We start from the raw sequence: 23,617 nt of genomic DNA, 5'->3' as shown, positions 1-23,617 counted from the left end.
GTAGTCATGGTTGTGTAAGAACGCATGATTTGTCATTATATTTTCACCGGCATATAGAACCAATCTGTTAATAGAAATATCTCCTTCAGCGTATACTACACTGGCAAAAAAAATGATGCGTATTTCAAAGGACCCTTCTGTTTCTTAATGGCTTCACTGTTTAGTGAAAGAACAACATTCTAGTCAAATTATGGACTAAGAATTTAAAGTCTTGTACAGAGTGCTGTAGAATAGATTATTTAACTTATAAACAAGATATTCTTTCATGAGCTCTCTTAACAGTGCATTTAATAACATGGAAATACATTCCCCTTAGGACAAAATTTTGCCTCTGACGTGTGTTTTTTCAAAAGAGACATCGCTATTGTGCCTGCCTAGAACAGTCACTCTTGTAAATTTGTAAATATTTCTTCTCCAGATATTGACACTATTTAGGCTTTATATTATGGTTAGTATTTGGGGAAAATGTTCTGAGCTATGCAAATTCAGCTACCAAGTGACAGGCAACAGGAATGAAGAGAAAAGCAAACCCATCAGCTCTATGGAGAATAAGGATTTACCCCAAGTAAGGCAGCACAATGAGACTAGTGATGAGGACGATAATCCGCAGCACTGAGCTGGGTGCCAACACAAATGTCTTCTTCAGAGTCATCAGCCAACCCGTCAAGTGCGCTCTGACAGTCACTGTTCATAAACAGGGGAAGGGGAGGCGATGGGAAGAAAGGGAGGCAAGAGTAGTAAAAAACAAAAGTCCACCATCTCATATGAAACTTTCTCATGTAGAGAGCACTGTTCAGAAATAACCATGGTAAAACTTGTTTCTAGTAACTTTGCACAGTGGGAAACCTTAATAGAAATGAAGTAGATCTTGTATCCAAATTGCTTTAATATACTGATATTAATTTTTTTTTGGTGGGGGCGGGGTGGGGAAAGCATGTTACGGGCAGCAAGCTTTCCTAAGACCAATTTATTAGATGGTCCATGCTGTTTTCTTCATTAAAAAATACTATCCCCTCCCCTAAAGATAAACAGTATCAAGGAAAGTTTTCCCTATAGCTCCTGTGTGGTACATGGTGTAACACCTAGGCACAAGAAAAGATATCAACATGTACCTATTCTTAGATTTTTAGTGTATTACAAAACTGTCTTGTCATATAAACAGAAAACACTACATGATGCAGCACTTAATTATGGAAGTGAGAATTTTTTAAGGGGAAACATTTTGATTATTGCTGTCAAGCTTGTCTCTCTCTTGAATAAGGGCATTAACTTTTATTTTATATTGTTTATGCTCTGATATCTGAAAGAGCCACCGAGTCTGGCAGTAGAAGGGGAGGCTAATGGAGGTGATGTTACTGTGGAGGTGGTCCTAACTGCTATTCCAAATAGTTAATTTCAGTCTTGGCCCACATGTATTGCTACTGCCATTCATGTGTGTGTTCTTGGTCAACTAAAATAGACAGAATCTGGGCTTTACTTTTGACAGTCAGAAATCTGTGTAATGACAAACTGCTCTTACTGCAACATTTGTATCTTGACTACCATTGTAAATAGTTCTGGTTTACACCAGCTTCAATAAAAAGTGTTACTTCTGCTAGGCATGCATTTAGCCACTCTTGAACATACAGCCATGCCAGACTCTATGACCACACCTCACAGCTGGCTTGGTGTTGAGATTACAGATTTTTTATCTTCTTTTTTCTTACCTGGAACTGGGAAGAAGGAGAAGATGCGCAAAGGAACAACACACAGCTCTGCAAAAGCAAAGTCTACTCCAATTATGTCAACTAAAATCTTCTCTGACACGTTTGGTGTCCAAAACATCACAAAACAGAGCTAGAAAAAACAAAATGAAGAAATGTTTGTATTTCATAAAGGAAGCACAACAAAAGATGGTCCCTCCTAGTCTAAAAAATGTATTTGGTTCACTGATGGGTAGATTACTGGCAATAAATACACGTATGGTATGTTTATACTTTGCTTGCATTCAAATACACAAAGTACACACACGTACATAAGAGAGGCATGTTAACTTCAGAAGCAATTCCTACTCTTCATGTTCCTCACATACCAGGACTGACACATATAGAAAGAATTTTTATGGTGCCTGCAAATAAGTGTTACCAAAACAGTACAAAACTTTATTATTACAGCACTTGCTCTGGTTAAGACACCCATATTCCTAAACAGATTATCAAATATTTTACTAACTAAAGATTTCAAGTACTCCAAGACCTAGAGATCTGACTTAAATCTAAGACCAGGGGTTTAAATGTACTGCTGATACTAGTCCTGTTGGTATGTAATACGCCTGATAGCAAGGCAAAGGTGTTCAGCATAGCCCTACAGACAGAGCGCCCTCGGGCTACAAATCCACTAAGTCTTGTTATTTTTATTACAGTGTTCTGTTTAGTCCATACATGAAAGGAAAACTTCCATAAAAAGCCTGCAATACATGGTACAGCATTCGTACATGTTGTTTAATTTTTTGGTCAATACTGAGGCAGGGCTTCAGTCCAAGCTGAGGGGGCTGCTGGCAGCTGGCAGGTCCAGCTTCGCTTCAAGGCACTCACTCAAGAATACAACTGACAGCCCTTCCAGGACTTTTCCTGTAAGAAGGGGTACATGACATCCTTTCAGGTATAACTACTTTGCTATTTAACCTGGTTTTGTGATTAAAAAAGTTATTTCTTCCTGTTATTCTTGCATTAAAGCAGATGTTAAGGAAGCAAGCTGACTGAACAGGGCAAAACTTGGGACCTTAAATGCTCTGGCATTTCTCTTGTCAGGTTACAAACCAGTGTACCAGGTAAACGATGCGCACTGGCTGTACCGTCTGATGGCTCTGTAAGACTCTGTAACCACTCTGATAATTTAGCCTACAAGCTAGTATCATAGTATCTAGCTCTTCTCCTTTTTATCCAGTTGTCACATCTCTACATGTTCAGACGGCTTTTAAAGCCAGTCTTTGAAGTCCCACTCCCTCTAAGACTGCTGGGATTTCACTCTCATTCGCTGGTTGTGTGCCAGAGATTGTCCTTTCTGTTTAGCCTACAAGTACCCATACTGCAGAAGTTTCCCCAGGCCTGTGACCGAGTGGCCTGCGGGAGGTCTCACGTTCTGACTGCCTGTGCAGCAAACAAAACATTTCACCTTCCTGCACAAAGGCTCATCTTCAGTTTTCTTTTCCACTTCTTAGGTTAGGAACCATTACTTATTTTTCACAATTGGATGTTTTACTTGACTAATTTGATGTTGTCTTGCAGTATATCTTTATCACCTACACAGAGAACAGTAAGTAGAGGAAGGTATGAGCAGAAAACAAATGAACTGAGCACGGATTTTTTTCTGATTTCGCCAGCACTTCTCTCTCCCTGCCAAACTACTTGTACAGGGTACAGCTGAAGCAGAGGGGAAAATCGAGCAGGGAAGGTGGTGTGGTTGAGAATCCAGTTATTAAAAAGTAACTGTAGAGTGACGGAGCAAATTGTTTCATTGTCACAGACACCATTAGGCAGACTGCAGCAATTTGTACTCCCACTGCAAATGACCTGTAAATCAACCCTACCAGGCGGATTTTGTCAAATCTTTCTTCCAAGTCCAATAAACAAAGTAAGATGCAAAGACGTCCACTCTTCAACTATAATTTGCTGGTTTCATGAAAGCAAAGACCTTCACATTGCTTGTACTGCACAATGCCATTAGCATCCAATGAGCAGTTTAGTTACTGCTGCTGCAAGATTCCATACGTTTATGCTAACAGCAGAGTCTGTTGACTGCTAGCACAAGGCAAATACAGCAGTCATTCCCTCTTCAACTGCCTTTTGAAAGAGTACTCCAACACGGTTAGACAGGCAAGGAAGCAAGTGACCAAAAGCATTGTTCTCAATCCTGTTCTCTTTGAAGTTAATGTTTGTTTCTGGCCTTAATAAGAACAGACTCAATCTTCATCCAGTTTCTACAGGAGGAAAGTCAGTTTGCAAATCAGGGGTAATGACTTATGCCCATGTGGCATTCCTTCCCAGCTGTTGCAAACTGCAATCTGCCCCACTCCCTGCCCTGCTGATCAGCAGAGTCAGTGCGGATAAATGGCTTCCAAGAGCACGTCTTATACAGCAGCTGGTTGGTAAAGACAACAGTGACTGCTAAGCTCAAGAATAAGCAGTATGAGGAGGTGAGCCATGGCAACAGAAGGACCTTCTATTTCTGTCTCAGCACGCTTCCATCTTCTTGGTTGCAATATTGATAGCTAGTTTCATCTTGCTAAGAGACTCCTCTTTGTCATCTTATGAGCAGATAATAGTCTCATTGCCCACAGGGAACAAAGCTTCAGGAAAAGAAATTAATCCTTCGCATCATGCTAGCCCTCTGCAATTTAATTTCTAGGGTGCCTGTAACTTGGGAAATTTCCATATTATTTCAAAGACACAATCAAAATACAGTGGAAGAAAACAGGCTCTAGTTTGGGGAAACAGTAACACTAAACGTGCAAAAGAGGGAAGGCATTTTGGCTACTGATTTTATTACAGATGAGGTATATTGAAAATAGGAGGAAATCTTAGCTTTTTTGTGATGCTGAGTGGTCTGTATGCTGTTTGTGATCACCCTGGTAAAGCATGAAGACTGACCAGAAAGGAGACTGGAGAAGATGGGAACAGGTGGAACGATGCAAGCAGTCCAGTGAAACAGGGAACACGGGACACGCAATTAGAGATGGGATCCACTGGAGTAAGTGCTGCTAGCTTCCTGGGGCTCAGATCAGGAAGTATTTTAGGAAATAGATTTACCTACATTATGTTTCCTGTATTTCTTTTAGTTAAACACTGGTTACCCCTCCCCCTTATGTCTTTCTGTGTGTCTGCAAGGTTAAAAATAGAATAAATAGGCTTGGGTAGACTTACAGTTATAGTTCATTTAATCTAATCAAGAGGTAAAGATAAAACAGTAAAAGCTCTTGCATAGGCTAGCAACACGCATGTCTAATGGCACTGCAGCCTCAGGTTACAATTGTAGTTGGCTGCAATGGCTTTATACAATAATAAATATTATGCTTCGCAACTCTGCTGAGGCTGAAGTGTTTTAATGCTTCGGGAGTAAGGCTTTTGCTTGTGAGATTCTAGCAACAGAGTTGATTTCATTAGTACTGCCTCCCTGCTAAAGGTTACCGGGCGTTGCCTAAGGAAAGAGCACAAAGAGCAGAGCAAGTGCAGAGCATGAGATGCTCTTCCCTCGCTGCACGTACTGAGCTGCTGGAAATTACGGCTTCAGGAGTTCGATAACTGTGATGTACCTTCATCCCACGCAGCATTATGTTGTGCATACAACGTATATTCACGCTGGGCTTTTTTTCCCCAATTCAGTTGTGGATTAAAAAAAAGTCAAAAGCCCTCTCACTGATTGTTTAGTAAGGTGGGTGCTTGCTATCGTGTGGAACAATGCTATTCTCAGCTAGCAAGTTCAGCGTCTAGGCATATTCAAATGTTACACATCAAAAACCCCTGCTGTCAGCAAGCCTGAGAGAACGCACCAAATCTTTGTTTCAGTAGGAAAAGTATCAAACTGCTAGTGCTCAGTCCAGCTTCTCCTTAATCTCTTTTCTTAATGATGTCACGCATGTGACTTTCACAAATAATCGCAACAAAAGTCTGTTCATCAGATTTTGTTTCAGATGCTGCATGTGTGAGCTTGAATGCTAGTAGTTCTTAAAAACTAACCGTCTTTTCATAGACTCTGCATCTCCTGGAAGATACTTTTGTTTATTCTGGTTGCTGACAGGGATTACTAAACCTCAGACCCACTACATGATGCATTATAATACATTAACAAGAGCTATTGTCATGTGTATAGCAATCTGTAGGGCGCTAAACTGATTTGCTTTTTGACATTTGTAGAAAGCTGCCTATCTTTTGGGACATTCATTGATAAACGGACAGCACAAAAGAGTATTCCAGTGAGCTATGAACAACAATACAGCATTTCTAGACTTCAGTGCAGGCTCCAGTTAGAAGAAACACTGATGACAAAGACACGAGATGGCTCTATGTTCCTCAGAAAGAAGCTATGGAATCCAAAATGGATATTTTTAAATATAGGTTAGAGCTATACCAGCTTGCAATGAGACTGGAGTAACAGATTTTTACCACAGGGAAGAATACCGTTAACCTGTTAAAGGTTCTTCTGTGGTGAAATGCAGTTCATATTCTGCAAAACAACTCTCAGCAGCTGTTTCCTATCATTTGTTGAACTTGCTATATTTGCAGAAGTATGGCTGCCCCAAGAGAGGTGTTTTACCTTTAAAATATTGTTCTATGTATGTATTGAGGATTGCATCTTAATTAATTTAACCTGTGTCTTGTTCATAACCTGCCTATCCCATTCATGCTACATGGTGTCCAGTGGAAAGAGGTAAAGGAAATCTACTTTAGACCTGATTACACATCTCAGCTTTGAACTGCACCTCAGATACAGATCTTTGGGATTGTATCAGTTAAGTTTATCACTTCTATTAATATGGAAGAATGTAAATCATATGATTTTGCCTTTTGAAGTGTGCAATCAACGAATCAAAAAGTAGTCTGAACCTTATCTGGGCCAAATATCTCCATGGTCTCCTTCTTTCTCACATAAACAGAACTTTCCTAGTTCTGTCTCCTTTCAGAGCTTGTATCACACTTACAAGATGAGCTGACCTTGCGGATATGTTTGTAAGTCAAAAGAATATCTTGTTCTAACTTGCATCGGTGTGAAAAACTGAATTGGACTCTGCTGTTCAGCATTCTATTTTGCAAGATATTGGAAAAGGAAAAAATAGTTGAATTTGTAGTGCTGTTCTAATGGCTATTCTAAACCCATACCTTCATTGACCTTGAAAATATAGTTCTCTAAATGACTATGTAGTACTGGGGCTTGTCACTCAAAAATTTACTCTAGCATCTTAATGTTAAAGGAAACTGCACTTCTATGTTTTTATGACGAAGAATAAAAGTAACTATCCTTTTGAACTGTTAACTGCTAGTACCAAAACTAAACAAGCTGTTAGTTACTCCCCTTTTCAGACTACAGCTGGAATGTGTTTCCATGTCGAGCATAGCTATGCAACAGAATACAAACTCCTCGTACCTCCTGAGCACTCATTCCACTATGCAGTCCCCCAAGTAGCTGAACAACGTGGGAAATGTTCTACAGCGTTCTTACAAAGGAAGGAGATCCAACTACTCATCAGTTTACACTAACAAGGGATTTTGTGTTTTACTGTGGACCAAGAAATCAAAAAGTCTAGGGTTTATATAAAGACTTATTTCCTGTGATAGGAAATAATGTGTGAGTTTAACATGAAAATAATCATGTGAAAAACTCGGTATCTTTAAAGGGGGGTGGTGATGTTAGATGGTTTTATTTTTTTTTTTAAGCACACTGCTATAAACAATCATAAAGTTCTTTGGAAGCTGTGGAGGAATTGCTGGGTATGGTACAACACTAGAGGCCAGTGTCACCGGCTTGCTATGCATACCACCAGAACGGACCTGCAGAATCCTGTGCTTTGCTGTAAATCATGTCAGAGAGCAGTCTTTGCACAGTCCATCCCAGTTTTGGCAGTTTTGAGGAGGTTTTGATATACAATTTTTAAGAAAAAAAAAAATAAAATTGATCAGCCCAAATAGAGGTTTTGAAGGTTCCGACAGTCTGATGCTCTGTTGGGATATATCATGATGATACGCTCACATGCCCTGTAACTCTGATGCATGCAGAGTGGGTCCTTTTCTTGTGTGGGAAATGTAAGGTTTTCAAGACCAGACCAGGCTGGCCAAAGCCCCAGGGAACCTGCCCTGATCTCACAGCCGACCCTGCTCTGAGCCTGAGGCTGGACCTGATGAACTCGAGGCCCTTCCAACCTGTACAGTCCTGTGATCCTATGAAGCAAATAGTCCTGGATCTGTGTGTGGTAAAAATGTCAGACCCCAGTCGTATTTGGAAGTGGTTTATCATAGCGCTGATGACTTGAATCACAAGGACGTTCTTTTATAGCAATTATCCCTCAGGCGCATGCAAGTCAGTATAGATTTCTGTGAACGTTGTGTTCCGCGAAGGGTGCTGTGAGGCTGAAAACAGCCACCGTAAAATCTGTCAAGCAGCAGGGGGAGCAGAAGAAACCAGAGCCTGCCTGCGGGAGAACTCCCTAACCACATCTGAAATAATTGGTTCCTACAGATCTAAGTCTTCCCCCACCTCCTCCAGATTTCCTTATAGTTTAGAGTGACAGAATATGACAATCTTCCGAAATAAAGCTAGGCCCAGCAGCTGCACAATACCCTGACTCTCTGACAGCATTAACATGATGCCACATCTGCTTTCCCCCTAGTTGCTGCTGAAAATACTTAGGCGGCATTTTTCAGGCTGGGTTGGGTCACTAAATGTTTTAAGACATTACACCTCCCCACCGAATGATGCTGTTTTATTTCTTACAGAAAGCAGGTTATTTTACGGTGTACAGCTTCACTTTTAAAAAGCTCAAATAAACCAAAGCTGGCAGATTCCTAAGCTCTCTTTGAAAATTGTCGACTTCTTCTGTCCTGAGTTTTCTGCAGCCCTTCCTGCTTCCTATTGCGATTATGGAGTTAGAGCAGAAACATGCCGCAGTGACAATTTTTGACCCTTCCTTTTCTGCTTGCTCCAGCCACCCATGCAGAATAGACCCTTTGTGTGAAACCTGAACAATCATGAAGGAGACATTAGTCTCCACCTCACTGGAATAAACAGAAATCCTTTGTTCTGGGACAAAGGCTCAGTGCAGTGCCATGGATGGGACAAGGCCCTCGTGAGGTTTTCATAAAGTCAGCCTCTGGTGGTCTAGCATCTTCCTGAGCAGGCAGGAATGCTTCCACTCATGTCTGAAATAATTTTTACTGAAGCGGGAACTGAACCTGACTTCGAAAGGGTAAAAAGCTTGAGTGATTGTCTGCCAATATGCCATTTTTCAATTGTTATTTTTGTGCCAGCAGCCTGAAGGAAAAAAAACAAAACAATCCGGGAGTTCAGAGATGGGCAAAATCAAAGCAGGGAAAACACACCCATACGTTGGATGGGTGGTATTATTCAAAAGCTGTCCTTGGCATCCAAATAGCGTATGACAGTAAAGTCAAAAGAAAGTGGATTTAGTCTTAAAAGTTAATGCTGTTTTTTAAAATGTGAATATCCTAGACAGGACTTGTGAACAATCCTTAATACAGTGAGGCTGTAATGAAACCATTGATGAAATAAGGCTGGGGAGTGTGGGGGAGATCTGTCCCTCTGTTTATTTCTTTTCTTTGTATACTCACAAGAGATAATAACACTGCACTCAGTCACTCAGGAAATTTCAGATACTGGCGCTGTCAGCAGCTGGGGTTAGGTCCTCTGAGACAGACTGGTTTCTTGATGTGACATTTCTTCCTGTGTATTTTACTGCCTCTCAGTCCTATTATCCCAGTTGTATTCTGGGATATTAAAGCCCAGTTGTAACCTTTGATAATAAAGCAATGCAAACATGTAAAATAAAGACAGCAAATAAAAGATAGGAAAAAATGAATGAACCTTGAACACAAATTCAGTGGCCTTCGCAATGGTTTAAACTTTTGGCTGCTTTTTGACTTGTGACATGTACTTTGGTTCTGAAGAAAATGCAGTTTGAACTGTTTCTTAAAGCCAGTTACTAGCCATGCCTAAGGTCTCTTTTGTTATAAAAAGGTATTCCTGAAAGCAAACAGCGAATACCAGGAATGGAGAGATACACTGCAGTAGCTACTGTGACTCTGAAGCTCTTCAGCACTACTCAGGGGGACTGAATTATTCTCACAAGCAGAAATGGAGATACTCGGGAACAATCTGTTGAGGAGAGCTGTAAGCATGACCTCAGACAGGGGAGAATGGACTACTGCTTTAATCTGGATGAACTGTAAAATGTACTATAAAGTATGATTGCTTTAAAGTTGGTGGAAGAGGAATGAGGATAGGCAGTATTAATCTATGATTTGATGTTGTGTGATGCACTGAAAAAATTCCATTATTATTCAAACTCTAAAGTTCACTAGTCAGATTTAACTTCATTAAAAAACAAGCAAAAAGCCACACAAAAATCATATAACCTTGGTCAGCTTTAGGAAAAAAACAAAGGCTTTCCTAGTTGATGTAGTAACACAAGCCAACTTTCTTAAAGTTGGCTCTTAAGTAATCTTCAGTTTATAAATTCTGGTGCAGTGACTGGTAACTGATGTGCTGGAACTACAATGCTGCAAAACTCTGGCTCATGTCCCTGGCCACATTTGTTAAAACACAAGCATCTCAAAAACTGAAAAGCGTTATTGCCATCAGAAGTCATGTTACCTTTCTGATCTAGAATTCCAATTTTTTATTTCTACAGAGTAACTTAGTCTGTGCAATGTTATAGTTTGAGCACATGAACACTGACAAACTCACAGATTTCACTGTTTACATGAAAGAAATCACCATTATGAATCCTGCTTTCTATGTTGTGGCTGTTTCTTCTGGTAAGGTAGAAATGCTACAGTAGCCAAATCCTCAAGATAGATTAATGAGATTTAGAACTGTGTGTCATATTGCATTCCCCTTTTGCAGAAAAGATGTAAAGCATCTGAAGGGCCAAGGAAGTTAAAAGTATGGCTTCTCTTTTTCAGACCCTGTTGCTGTTCCCTCGACCATGAGTCACAAATTCATGAAAAAATGATTCTTTGTTAACTTGTAACTACTTCTTTAACTGCTGGGCTCTCCTGCACCATCACTGCACAAAGAAAACATCACTGCACACGTCTTTGGCTCTCTCTTTATTAGTAAATACTCTCATATTTCACCACACCACCCTCTAATCCCTCCCCCTTTCCCAATTCCCAGTTTGGCCCTGGTGAGCCATCTTCTGAATGCCTGCTATCAGTCATCTATGTAAGAGCTGAGATGGGCAAGTGGAATGGTTTCAGCGTTGCCTGCAGGTTACGTGTAAAGCACAGAGAGGAATGCCTAAATTAAGGACCTCAGAAACGACCACTTTGTTGGAAATGCGTTCTTCAGCTTGTGAATGAAGAACTAGCATTAGCAGCCTGGACTGCGTACAGCTATCGAAGCTATACAGGTTGTAATAACTGGGTGATTTTCTCTGGTAGCAAACCTCTCTCGATACACAGAGGAAAACTGTGGCATCAGTCACAAAGAAACAGAAACGATTTTTTTCTTGTTCTCCTTCCCAGCGTCTGAACCAAACCATAGAGATGAGGAGGCAGATACTTGGCTAAAGAACTTTCAAGTGAGAGTAAAGGAGGAATAATGGAGTAAAAGGCCTGATAGTCTCTTGCATTGGTCAGAATTTCCAAATAATTTTGCTTTACTCTAGGTTGATCTTTACCAAAGTTAATCACATGTGTACACAGAAACCTTCTCACTGTGTTTGCTCAAATGCATGAAGGTGATAGCATAAATTCTAGCATTCCTGTATTTTCTTGGTACCTGACAGTCTCATGGTCATTTCACAGTAGTAGTGGTAACTGACCTTATTTTCTTTAGGAAAGGGGGAAAAAAATAACTGCATTTTTGTGGAAGTATGTTCACATATACTGCTTGTGGCAAATTCTATTTTAAAATACTTCTTTGCACACCCTCTGGCTACAGTGAAGCTGCTTAAGGCATCTAAAAATTAAAGCTGATCTCCTGTCAGGTTCTGAATGCGATGCACTGTCTCTCAGCCTTGAAGTAAGACCCTTGAAGTGTTCTGTCTCCAAAGATGGAAACAAAGCGAAGTGCATGATACTTCTGTAGGCATCGCAGCTCATTAAGTGCATTCATGGTGGCTAAATGTCACCCTGTGTGGGACTCCAGGCACCAGCCTGCTGACACCCAGTGAGAGCTGCACGCTGCAGCAAACTGCTGTGCAGTTATTTCACGCTATGGACACTCCTCTTCTGCTTTCACAAGGTTTCATCAGTGAAGCAGGAACATGTTTCTTTGATGTTTCTCAACATGCAAGCCTAACTCATACTACCTTGAATGCAAGCTAAAGATACCTAGTAAGACAGCAGTCAGTCTTGCTGCAGAGATGCAAAGAATTCTTTAACTTCTGTCCTTTACTAATAGTTGCTGTATGTCTCATTGTTCAGCAGGACAGCATAGCTGAAAACATCAAATAAATCAGTGTCTTATGTATGTAAGAGCCTTACTTGGGATACTTCATCATGTGGAAAATGAAATTATTGGTAAATGCAGAAAGTGATACAAAATGGCATATTTATTAGACTAGAGATTGAAAATTTGAAAGCAAATGGGTCTACTGAAAACTGGATAGTCTTTGGTGCCCCTCATGGGAAAAATCAGCTGCTGGACTGATGGCTAGGAAATAAGATTTGCTGATGTTTAATTTGGAAATTAAACAGCTGTTGAGTATAAAATGTTTGCATAGCATCAGGGAATACGTCAATAAAGCAATGCTATTGCAATAATATACTGAGCTGGTATGAATATTCTGTCTTCACTCATGCAGGCTCCAATTTTATTTGCCAGTGCCTACATCAACAGGACAGGAGAGTTGGCAGATGGTATGCACTTGGCAGTCCCTAGTTTGGCATAACTAAATCCAAAGCACAGCACAAAAGCTTGGGCATCTGGACTTGCCTTTTAAACAGACAAGGCTTCTCAGCCTGAATGAAACACAGCTGCTTCTCTTCCACAGTGACTGGCTCTAGCTCTTACAGAATTAAGTAGAAAGCAGCAACTACTGAGTTCTGTATTCTGTAGCTGTACAAATACTTTAGTTCTTTCATATAGGGAATTTTCCCTGTTACACTGGCTTCCTTGCTCTTGATCAGGGTTTTCTTCTTATCTCCTAGGTGCTTGATGATTAATTATAGAAGATAATCAAGCAGATGATGACTGAAGATCAGGCAAATGATGGGATGGCTTACAGTAAACTGTCATCAAAATGAACAAAGACTTTTCTCCTCCCCTCTTCAGGCTGAAACTGAATTATCCCATCACAGGGACCCAGCAAAAAAAAAACCCTATTACTCTGGAGCCCTCTCTTCTGTTTTAAAACTTTGACGGGGTCCCTCTATTCAATCTCGCAAGATCAGTTAAAGAGCCTGCGGTCCCCAGCAGTCTTTTTGTCCCACTTTTCTGCCCATGGTTGGGGGAAATAAGAGATGCACAGGCGAGCATGTTAAATGCTGCAGCTTAAAACTTCTGATCGTTGTAATACAATATAACCCCCCCCACTTATAATTACATATAATAACACTCTGCGTATTATACACTTATCAGATATATATTTATAATTACATACACTATATGTTAATATATAAGGTAACTGCCAACTGATGGTAGCTTATGCTGCTGTGCTATAAGATGTGAGCACCAGAAAGCTGACACGATGCCCATGTGCTGCTCTTCCTAAGGGGCTGATAACCTCCAGCAAATGAAAGAAATGAGACAGTTGCCAATAGTAACTCCTTAAACTACAAACGCTCATCAGCAGGAGCCCTTAGAAATCAGTATGTGTTTCTTCCCCTGTGAAAAAGTTCAGACATGAATCTAATTATTACATTCTATCTAAAAAAGCTGTAATATTTTATTACAGAATATAAAAAGTGGTCTAATTAGAATATACAAAGTAATATTGTCAGTATCAGAAACATTTTAAAGCTATCATTAGACTCCTCAATCACCTGACTATAAAGCAGATGACATTTTGACATATATTGACACACACATATTCAACTCTCAGGCCCAAACATGTAAACTAGTAAACTGACCAGATGTTTGCTCCTAAGTACATTAAATGTAAACTTTCACTGAGATTTAAATCCAATGCAGGTTACCTGGCATTCGAATTTGGTTATCACAACACAACTGATGCATATCAGTTTGCTGAGCTTCAGTGCCTGAGCATTCATTGTAGTTGAAACTTCATGGAACGATTGTTTTTTATGAAAGTGTTTTACAGTTACTACCAGTCTGTGGTTTGTAACAAGTAAATCTAAAATTGGTAAGCCTTGCATAACCCATACACATATCTGAGCATAAATGTGAAACCTTTCCCTCCACTTTATCTTTCAGTCTCCTTTTGGAATAGAAAGGAATGAAAAATCACAAGGCAAACTTGAACAGCTGAATTTTCTTAAGTGGTGTCCACTGATTAAATGTAAGGTAGCATTCTACACAGTTAGCTCCTCCCCTTAATCAGTCTGTTTATTCACGGAAACTGCTACTTTTCCTGTTTGTCCGTAACTATGTGTCCATTTACAAAAAAAGCAAAACCGCATTGAAGTGCCTTTTATAATAGCACTGGTACTATTACACTTAAAAGCCGGAAAGAGCTTTCAGCTGTTTCTAATAGAACATGTGTTAAAATGGAGGAGTACTGTGCAAGTCTCCTGCTGTACGTTAACTTGGTGACAGACAGATGAACGTGACATGGTACGCACAGCATGTCCGCCTTGCCACCTTGAGCCTGTCTTATTGGTAAGGGAAAATCTGTTGTAATACAAAAAGCACTCAAGAATACGAAGATACCACAGGTCACGTGTCTTGGTGACGCTTTAGTTAACGGGAACCGTGCTGCTAACAGGAGCAGGTGTTTGGAAATGTATCCCTAAAGCACCGTGGTCTGTCCCACCTGAGGATGCTTGAAGGGGAAGCTGAACTGAATAGCGTAGTTCACTAACTACGGCTGTAAGAACGGATTGCTCCTTCCCTGGTATAAACAAACAAGTAATTACAGACCACTCTTAGTGATGATGAGCTAGGGAACTTTCACAGTGGTCTCTGAGAAGCTGCTTTCTGTGATCGGCATCGTGTATGCTCCTCATGCAATGATCTTGCTTCAGCCAGCCACGCTTTTACCCCAGTGGCAGTCACTTATACGAGGGTGCTCACATCTCTTGTAAGACATCGCTTGCCTTCCAAGCTGACTGAGATATGAACAGATGCCACCACGTGCAGTCCCCTCAGAGTTAAATGTCCCACTTTCCCTATAGCTGCTTGCACAATCGATGGCCTGCTTTCACCTCAGGGCACTCAACTTCACTGACTTGCACAGGGTATGCACACAGACATGTGCATGAGGGCATGGCTATGACTGCCACATGGAGTGGGCAGCAGCAGGTGCAGCGACGGAGCCTGTGCCCTCCCAAAGGAGCCCTCTGCTCATCAATTCCTGATAGCAGGCACTAACTAACATGAAATCAGCCTGGAAAGCCTTGTAGCTCAGAGGCAGATGACCAAATGCTAATCACATGGCTGCCAGAAGCTAACATTAGCCAGGGGAAAGGAACTTAACTGACTGCGACTTCTGTATCATCGCAGAAGACTTAAGGAAGAGCTCAACTAGAGAACGGAGACAGAATGAAGGGAAAGAAAAAAAAAAAAAAGGAAAGAAAGAGAAAGGTAATTTGGCAGTAGCTGTGCCCTACAGGCTGCCTTGGAAACCCCCTGAATTCTGCACTGTCTATACTTGTCTACATGTCTGAGCTCAGAGACACTACCACTATTCTAAAAATAAACATGCTGAAGTGCAGCCTATTTGTTGTTACTCCTGCTGGGTAAGGCAGGGTTCCCTTGAGTAGCTCACTCCTTGCACAGCCCGCCTCTCTGTGCACGGCTTACAAGCAAGGGAATGCCCTCCTTGACAAAGTAAACCTTTGCTGCAATGGAGAAATGCAGTAATATAGCACCCAGACAAATTATTTTGGGATTTCTTCACTATACTGAGGCTGACACATCCCACAACCAAAGGGATGTGTGCTAGAAATGCAGCAGTTTTCCTTCTCATCAGTCTGTGTCTTCACTTAGTTTACAAGTATGCAGTGATTTCAGGGCTGAATTGTAAGGTCATCTGAACAGGTCTAGCATTGAACCAAAGGAGTTTAGTTCTTCAGCAGCCTTCTCTGGCAATGGCAGGAAGTCTTGTAGTCAAAGCATTATCTCTACTTATATATAAAATGAAGCATTTTTTCCTGAAGTGCCTAATGGCAGTAAATTAGCAAATAACTGCAAGCAGCTTTATGCACACTCTTTAAGCTGAGATATTTTTTTTTTATTATTTTACCAAGCATGCCTTATTTTTTAAAATCAGAACAAGTCTCTTAATTGTATGGGCAAAATTCTTCAGCTGAGACCCTTCCTTCTGCTATTTAAAGTTTACATTCAGTTACATAGTCACAAAATAGGGCTGTTGGAAGGAGTCACTGCTTCCTTACAACCAAAGCTGTGTCAATATGACTAATCACATCAGCTCACTTACGCATTGGGAGTCCAATGGCTTCTATTTACAGCCTTTAAATAAAAGAGCTTGTCTACATGTTTTTCACTAAACAATACAACCAATTCCCAGTTTCTGAAGAAGCAGCTTTGATACCTGCCTGATGCTTCAGAGCCGTAAGACAGTACTTATGATTACACTTGGCAGAACCTATTTGCATGCTCTCCAGTCAGCCTGGGAAGGCTCAAGTGCAGCCTTTCAGATCCCATGAAGATTTAACCCCCCCTCAACTTATGTTTCTTAACAGAACTGTGCCTTTTTTTCTACTCTGACCCAATACTGCCACTATCAACAAGAGTGAACAAGGGCTTCTGCTGCACTAGTAGGTTTATAGTACTTCTTGTGCAGGTATGACTGGTCTGTGGAAGCAGGTAGGACATTTTTCTTCCAACTCTATGAAAAAGCATGTCTTCAATGATTGAGAGGTTTTCCAGAATTTTACACTGGAAGGGTACTTTCCTGCATGGTTGCTGCTCATACTAAAAGTTTCACTGTTATTTTTTCCAGTGGTTAATGGACTTCCTTTATCTTTCCATCTTCCTGAATCCTCCTATAGATCATCCACTGGAGAATGCATTCACATGATGTGTCTAAGTATTTGACTTGTTTTGATCTCTCCGTCAGCCTGGGTGCCTGTTTCCCACTTTCTCACTGATCCCCAAGAACAAGGTGTTACCAATGGTGATGCCACTCATTGCAGTAGAGTCCCTCCAGAAAAACACAGCAATCACCAATGACTGCGAAAGCTCAGCTACAGTGGCCATCTGAGCTGGCTGTGAGAGAGACAAATTTGAAGTCCAGTTCCTTAGAATGTGTGGCACGTGATAAATTGACTCGTACCGACACCTACTGAGCTTGTGTGCTGAACCATTTGCAGGCTCAGGCCCTTGAACCAAACTGAGATTTTAGAGCTCACGTGTCTATTTTTCTGCTCTGTCTGTTGACAAGCAATCCTAAGAATCTGTCACTAGTAGGCAAAAATAGAAACAGGACAGGAAAAGCTATGGACCTCAAAAGTGTTTCTGGAATTGCAGTGTGGATAAATCTCTCATGATGAGCTTATGAAAGAACTGCCCTTGAAAGTACTATGGAGAATTTTGGGGAAAAAATATCCTGTGAAGTTGCAAAAAAAAAAAAAAAGGCTGTTGAAGTAATTAAAAATTACTCTGCAGAAGATGGTGATAGTAATGTGAGAAGTTCATGATCAGAACTCCAGTAAGCTGACAAATGCCTAAAAGGGTTAAGAAAATGATCAGTTCAGAGAAAGCTTTGAGAGTGAAACTATTCTCAGAACAGTTTATAAAGAGGAAAGCTGTTCCCTTCACGCGTCTGTAACAACACTGACAGACTTCAAGGGAGGTTCCAGCTGTACAGAACATAACCTCAGCCTGGCACAGCACACAAGAGAAAACCTCAGTGTGTGTGATGGTAAGTAACGTGTGAGCTGTGGAAAGTCTCCAGACAATGGCCAGTTCAGTGGAGGGGTATGTGTCTCCATTACATGCTGTAGGAAATCCAAGTTAGAACCAGAGCTGTTGGTCTCTAAGCCACATGAAAATTGTTCAAGCTTAAGTCTAGGAAATTAATAGAAGACATGCCACATTGGCTCATGCAATTCTGTGTTTGATGGTGGCCAGTTGTAGCTGTTTAGGGAAAAAGTATATGAAATAAAGAGCTGAAGAAATCTAATTCAGTTCTGTATGGATGGAATCGCTTAATTTTCAATTGTGAAGTAAGACAGAGTACCACATCCCACTTTCTCAGGATGTGACAAGTGGCGGGGGATGGTTACAAATACTTCAGGCTTGTGTACTGCAAGATTTCCTCTGATGTAAATTAGTTTCTCCTAGTGTATAGGCCACGTGCAACTAAATCAGAAAGTCTCTACACTAAAATGAAGGGGAGTGAGAAATTATGTCAGCCCTCTGATACTCAACAGGAAATTTGTGAACATGGGGAGAAGAGAGTTATAAAGCAGCCAGCCACTCCATGGAAAGTACTCAACACTGGGGATAAAGCTCCTGGCTGGGGGTGGGACCGGCCCTGGCTGCCAGCCCCTGCCATGACTGACCTGGTGGTCCTGGCGCCTGGTGGTGCCATCACAGGAGCCAGCCCAGGACTCCTTAGGACACCATAGACAGATCACAAATATGCTAACGACTGTCATGGACAGAGCTACGGTTGCTAATGCAAGTCCACCTCAAGTGGAAACAGGGCGGGTTGACCAGCTCCAAGCACTAATGTAAATCCATCCTGTGTAGAAACATGAGTTGGATTTACCCTGGTCATCTGCTCCATTATTTGCTATGACCCTCACCACCTGCATGAGTTTTCTTCAACAACTGCCTGTTTGTTGCTAAGAAGACTTGTGCAGAAACAAGTTTTCTTGGGGAAGACGCACTGTATGTTTGTGCAAGCTGGCCATTTTGAGACGCTGCAGCAAAATTTCTCCCTGAATGTCAGCCCCTTGCAATGCCTCCCAGCACAGGCGAGGCTTTAGATCCTTTTGCCAGTGTCAGCACCACCTCTGAGACTGCCCTTTTTAGCTCATTTTGAGAGTAAACGAAACCAACAAGCATGAAAGTAACCCCAGCATGGAAAGCCAGTGCTGTGTGAGGGGCAGGGAATAGCTATGGCCGTTCCCACATGTGCTGCCCTTCCCACCATCCACAGCAGCTGACGGACGCCTGGGTACAGGGTGCACGTGAGACAAACGTGGTCTGTCATTTCCCTGACGTGCTGGTTACCAGCGGTTTTGTTCATTAAAAAAAAAAAAAAAAAAAAAAAGATCTCTGATAGATCTCCTTGCATGTGGAGACCGACTTGAAATGAAAAGTACTGAGAATGAAATAAAATAATTCTAGCCCCTAAGATATCTAGCCTGAGTTAATGATAGCTTATTTTCTTAGTGCTCCAGTACTATGATCACACTTCCTCCTCCAGATAAATGCAACAGAGCTCCGTAAGAAAAGACAACTCACCTTTCTTGAACCGCTAGTGCTTTTAGCATTAGGTAGAGGAGATAATTTTCTGGTTGAGTTGAAAGCCAAAGAGTTGAACAAAGGTTTCTTACCGTTAAGGATAATGCCATGCACACAAAAGTGAACTTCTTGATATGTGTCGCTGTGACGGTGCTGTTGGTGTTCACCAATTTATTGCTGGGGTTATTCTAGGGTAAGAGAAAGAGATAATGAGCATTAGCTTGGCTCCAGACTACTGGGACGCTGACGGCACCAGGGTCACGGGTTGGGCCTGACTGTCTGTGCTCTTGCATGTCCGCCTTTGCTTGTCTGCTTTTTAACCTCGTGCCTTCTGAGTACTTTGTACCACCACAGAATATCTTCCGCTTAAACTGACAGCAACTGCTCCTATGGTCACCGAATGCTGAGTAACCTCCCTACTTTTCTAAGGAGTGAGTCCTATTTAACAAATTCAGCTTTGAAAAAGGGTGGTAGCTCTTTCTAAGGAAACTCCATGTGATTTTTTTTACCTCAGTTTAAAGCCTGTAGCATGTTTTCACAGGAAAAAGAGGATTGCATTCCGTTTTACCAGAGTGGTAGCAAATCCATACACCAATGCCAGCACCCTTACTGATACAATTAGACAAGTAGGTAATATAAACAAAGTTCCTGGAACAGCTGGCTCTGTTAATGCAGTTTAATGAACAGAACATAATTAGGACTATTAGATGTTCTACCTTGAACATGGGCCCTGTACTCACATGGCAGCCAAGTTTTATTTAAAACAACAACAAAAGCCCTCTTCCAAATGTCCAATATAGCAAATGAAGCTGAAGATTTAAAATTGCCCTCAGGGAACACAAAAACAAACTAAATGGTCTGTGAAAGGAGAGGATGGGATATCAAAAGCAGGGTGCCATTAGGAGCCCTGTAGCAATAGGCTGTTGGGTCACCTATTGCATTTACCCTGGAGCTGTTTGAAATACACGTGTGCACCCATGCTGACAAAACCTGCACCTTGAGATGTGGTACAACATTTAGTCATCCTTGATGTAACTCAGGTAGAACAGCAGTATCTGTCACATGGTCAGCCTCCTTTACTGAAGTTGCTCATAAGAGAAACAGAAACTTATGCAAATACATCTTGGGAGTGGACAAACCAAACGTGAGGTCTGTGAAGAGTACACCATTTCACATTCCACTAGTTGATGGAATTTTGCAGTTTAAAGCTTTTGTGGAGATCGGTGAAGCAACAGACAGCCCCACAGTCCTGCCTAAATATCTGCTTGGAAGTTTGGGTTCATGACAATCCACGTAGACAACCCAGACCCTAAAGAAGGAAGCAACTCCCATATCTGCTGGTTTTGGGAACACGTGTTGAAAACTCTCTGCAAACATTTTATTCATGCATCTATTGTTATTTCTTGTGTTTCTGAAGAAATACTTTGTTACTGTTAGCTTTTACATATGTGAGGATAGGCCTCACATATATAAGGATGAGAATGAGAATCGCTTGCAAGTGTTTAAACAAACTCTGTTGCATGGCTCAACTTTCTAACAAGGCTAAAATAACAGAGAGCACACACAAATCCAGCCATCCAAAAGGGCTGTGAATAAAAAGGACTCTCGTTTGGTCCTACCTTGCTGCTGCTAACTCTGCCCTTGCTTTATTCTGCCCTTTGCTCTAACTCTTGACCACATACTCTTTATTCCTATCTCTTGCACACCATCTAGTTCTTGGATCAAAACACTATGCAGATTACGGAGCAAAAAGAGTATCCATTCTCATTTATTAATCAGATAAATATCATTCACAAGTCCTCTCACAGTCAGTATTGTTGGTCTGAATCAGATGGCACAGGCCATTAAGAGTAAAGGCATCATCACCATATAAAACAGCAGAAAGAGCACAGAACTAGAATATGCCTGTTGTCTTTCAGAAAATCAGCAGTAACCCTCAACCTGAGTGTAACTGCTAGGCTAAGAAGTTGCTCTGGACACAGAGTCTTATAAAAGACTGAAGCAGGACCCTGCATCCCTCTTACAAATGTGAACAGAGGCAACAATTTCCCTTTGAAGACAAGAAGCAGACTTCTCCAGTAGAGCCACTGAAGAGGGGCACACTATCTGGATCCCAAGTACCATCAGTTAGCTAAGGCATAGCAGTGTGCTTCTGATGATCATCAGCATTGCCAGCTTTCTGAGTTTGCATGCATGCAAATTGTTTCGGCATCTGAAAATCACAATGGAAGCTTTACAGAGTCCAGAAATAAAATGTGCTTCTACCTGGACTCCTCCGAGAAAGCTTTAGCTTAAGGAAACAAAGCTTTTGAAAGGCACGGTGACATGCGAATGACATGGGACCAAGAGTAAAGCAATTCTCACAGCAATATAAAAAAAACCCCACTGTGGGTTTCTGGTTTGGTGGAGGCATTTGCACACAAGGTTGCCAGGATGAGACCCTTTATACTGCTGCTACCTTAGCTAGCACATTTTATGCCAAACTGCTCTTAAAACAGGCAACTAAAATCCCCGTTATATACTTTTCTGGCTATTAGATAAACTGTACCTATCTACGTCTTATCCTGGCTTTTTCTTCCTCACTTTTTTTCCACAAGGGCTCTATGAGAAGCCTTTTAACTGAAATCAGCAAGCAGACAAATCATGGTCTAATCCTGTCACCACTAAAGTTGTCAGCACGTCTTCCACCAGCTAAAGGAGACCTGAATTTAGGAGTCTTAATAGCTGCTAATTTTGCTTGGCAATAGTGCTTTTGATTGTGGCTCTAACAGATGAGGTTAGCAGCCCTTGTGTTTCCTGTTCCAAAACATTTTTAACTTGCAGGTTATTGGTTTTTCATCTGCCGTTCCCTTTCAGTAGCATGACCTCTGAGAAAGCCTGCATGCAACATTTTATCTGACAGGTCAATTTAGTTGCACACAGGCAAGTTAGGAAGTTACGACTGATTTTACTTTCTTTGTTTTGTTTTTAAATACTCAGAAATATGGTGGGTCGTATCAAACAGGGTTTGCTTCAGTTAAGTACATCCCACAGCAAGCAAACATTTTTTTTCATCGGTACTTGGAACCAGAAAGTTCAGTTACTAATTGGTAAATAAAGGGAAGGAGGGGATCTGGCATTTGAATTAAGACGGTCACAGGACACAAATGTTCTTCGCACAACATATGGGCTAGTGAGTACCAGTTCTAAAACCGAGCAAAAAAAGTGTCTAAACAAAATTAATTTTGGTTATATTTACTCTGTGCTCAATTCCAGGAGCAGTCCTACTATGCTTATGTAATTACATGACCTGCCAACAAAAATCTTCATAGTCTTGGTCAGCTAAACCAGTGCTACTGAAAAAATTTATGTTATCTGTGTTACTGTCAGTCTGTGAAACAACCTTTGCTAAATACTGAGCAAATGAACCCAAACCCATTTGAGAGATACTGCAGAATCTGCAGCAGAGACGTGAGCTTGCTCACTCACTGATGGACACTTTGTGAGCAATCATTTCATTAGCTAAGTAGCTACATCGTAGTGAGTAAGTGAGGACTTTTTTTTTAATCCTAAAAAATACAGCACCTATCTATTCAAAAGGTAGCATAATACCTTGTAACATGGAGCTAAGGTTAAAACCATAAATCAGACCACAGCTTGAAGCCACCAAAATGCAATTCATTTTAACTAGGATTTTAAGGAAACCTAATCAGTGGGACAAGGAACAATAGGCAGCAAAAGCAAAAGTAAAGAGAAGCAAGACAATAGATGGCCATTAATAGAGCCCTATGTAATCTTTGGTTGGTTTATTTTTAAAGTAATCTGTTACACTTGATTATGGAGCCATGAACTAATTTTCTTCATATTTGTTTGGCAGAAATTCCTCTGACATCACTGAAGCCACCCCTAGATTAAAATGTAACAGAGAGAAAGAGCGGGACCATGCATGCAAAAATAGAAAAAAGGTATTTATTATACCTCCAGCATGGGCACTCACCTTGTCAAAAGCAGGGTATACTGCTCTGATCTCTGTCAGCCAGCCATACGGCATGTGTCCCACAGGATACGTAGCTGTCAGGATCGCCACTGCCTGTGAAGACAGACAGGGAAACACGAACTTCAAATCTTTGAACAGAGCAGTTAAACTAACACAGGATGCCATTTCCTACCAGTATCACCACATTGACCTTGACACAGCAAGAAACCAGTCAGGCAAATGGAAGCTCTTTGTTTCAGAAAGACCATCAGAGTGGCCATCATTTGTTTAAAACTAGGCCCTTTTGTACTTTCACAAGTGCAGTCCAAGAGGTGCATCAAAGATATAACACACACACACCCCGCCCCACATATTAATATATGAAAGATT

General features: G+C 41.1%; 1 protein-coding gene across 1 annotated transcript in view; it reads right to left on the bottom strand.

Annotated features, from left to right (window-relative positions):
* ANKH (ANKH inorganic pyrophosphate transport regulator) overlaps window positions 1-23,617 on the bottom strand; it is a 113,634-nt gene that overhangs the window by 12,241 nt on the left and 77,776 nt on the right. Inside the window, exons 7-10 of the mRNA XM_037379573.1 lie at window positions 23,249-23,341; window positions 19,365-19,460; window positions 1,707-1,836; window positions 561-684 (exon numbers count right to left, since the gene is read on the bottom strand). Coding sequence (XP_037235470.1) covers window positions 561-684; window positions 1,707-1,836; window positions 19,365-19,460; window positions 23,249-23,341 — 443 coding nt within the window. The remainder of the gene's footprint in view (window positions 1-560; window positions 685-1,706; window positions 1,837-19,364; window positions 19,461-23,248; window positions 23,342-23,617) is intronic.

This window comes from Falco rusticolus, chromosome 3 (assembly GCF_015220075.1).
Source record: "Falco rusticolus isolate bFalRus1 chromosome 3, bFalRus1.pri, whole genome shotgun sequence".
Lineage (NCBI taxonomy): Eukaryota > Metazoa > Chordata > Aves > Falconiformes > Falconidae > Falco > Falco rusticolus.
The sequence above is the reverse complement of the archived record's forward strand: the minus strand, read 5'-3'. Positions and strand labels throughout refer to the sequence as shown.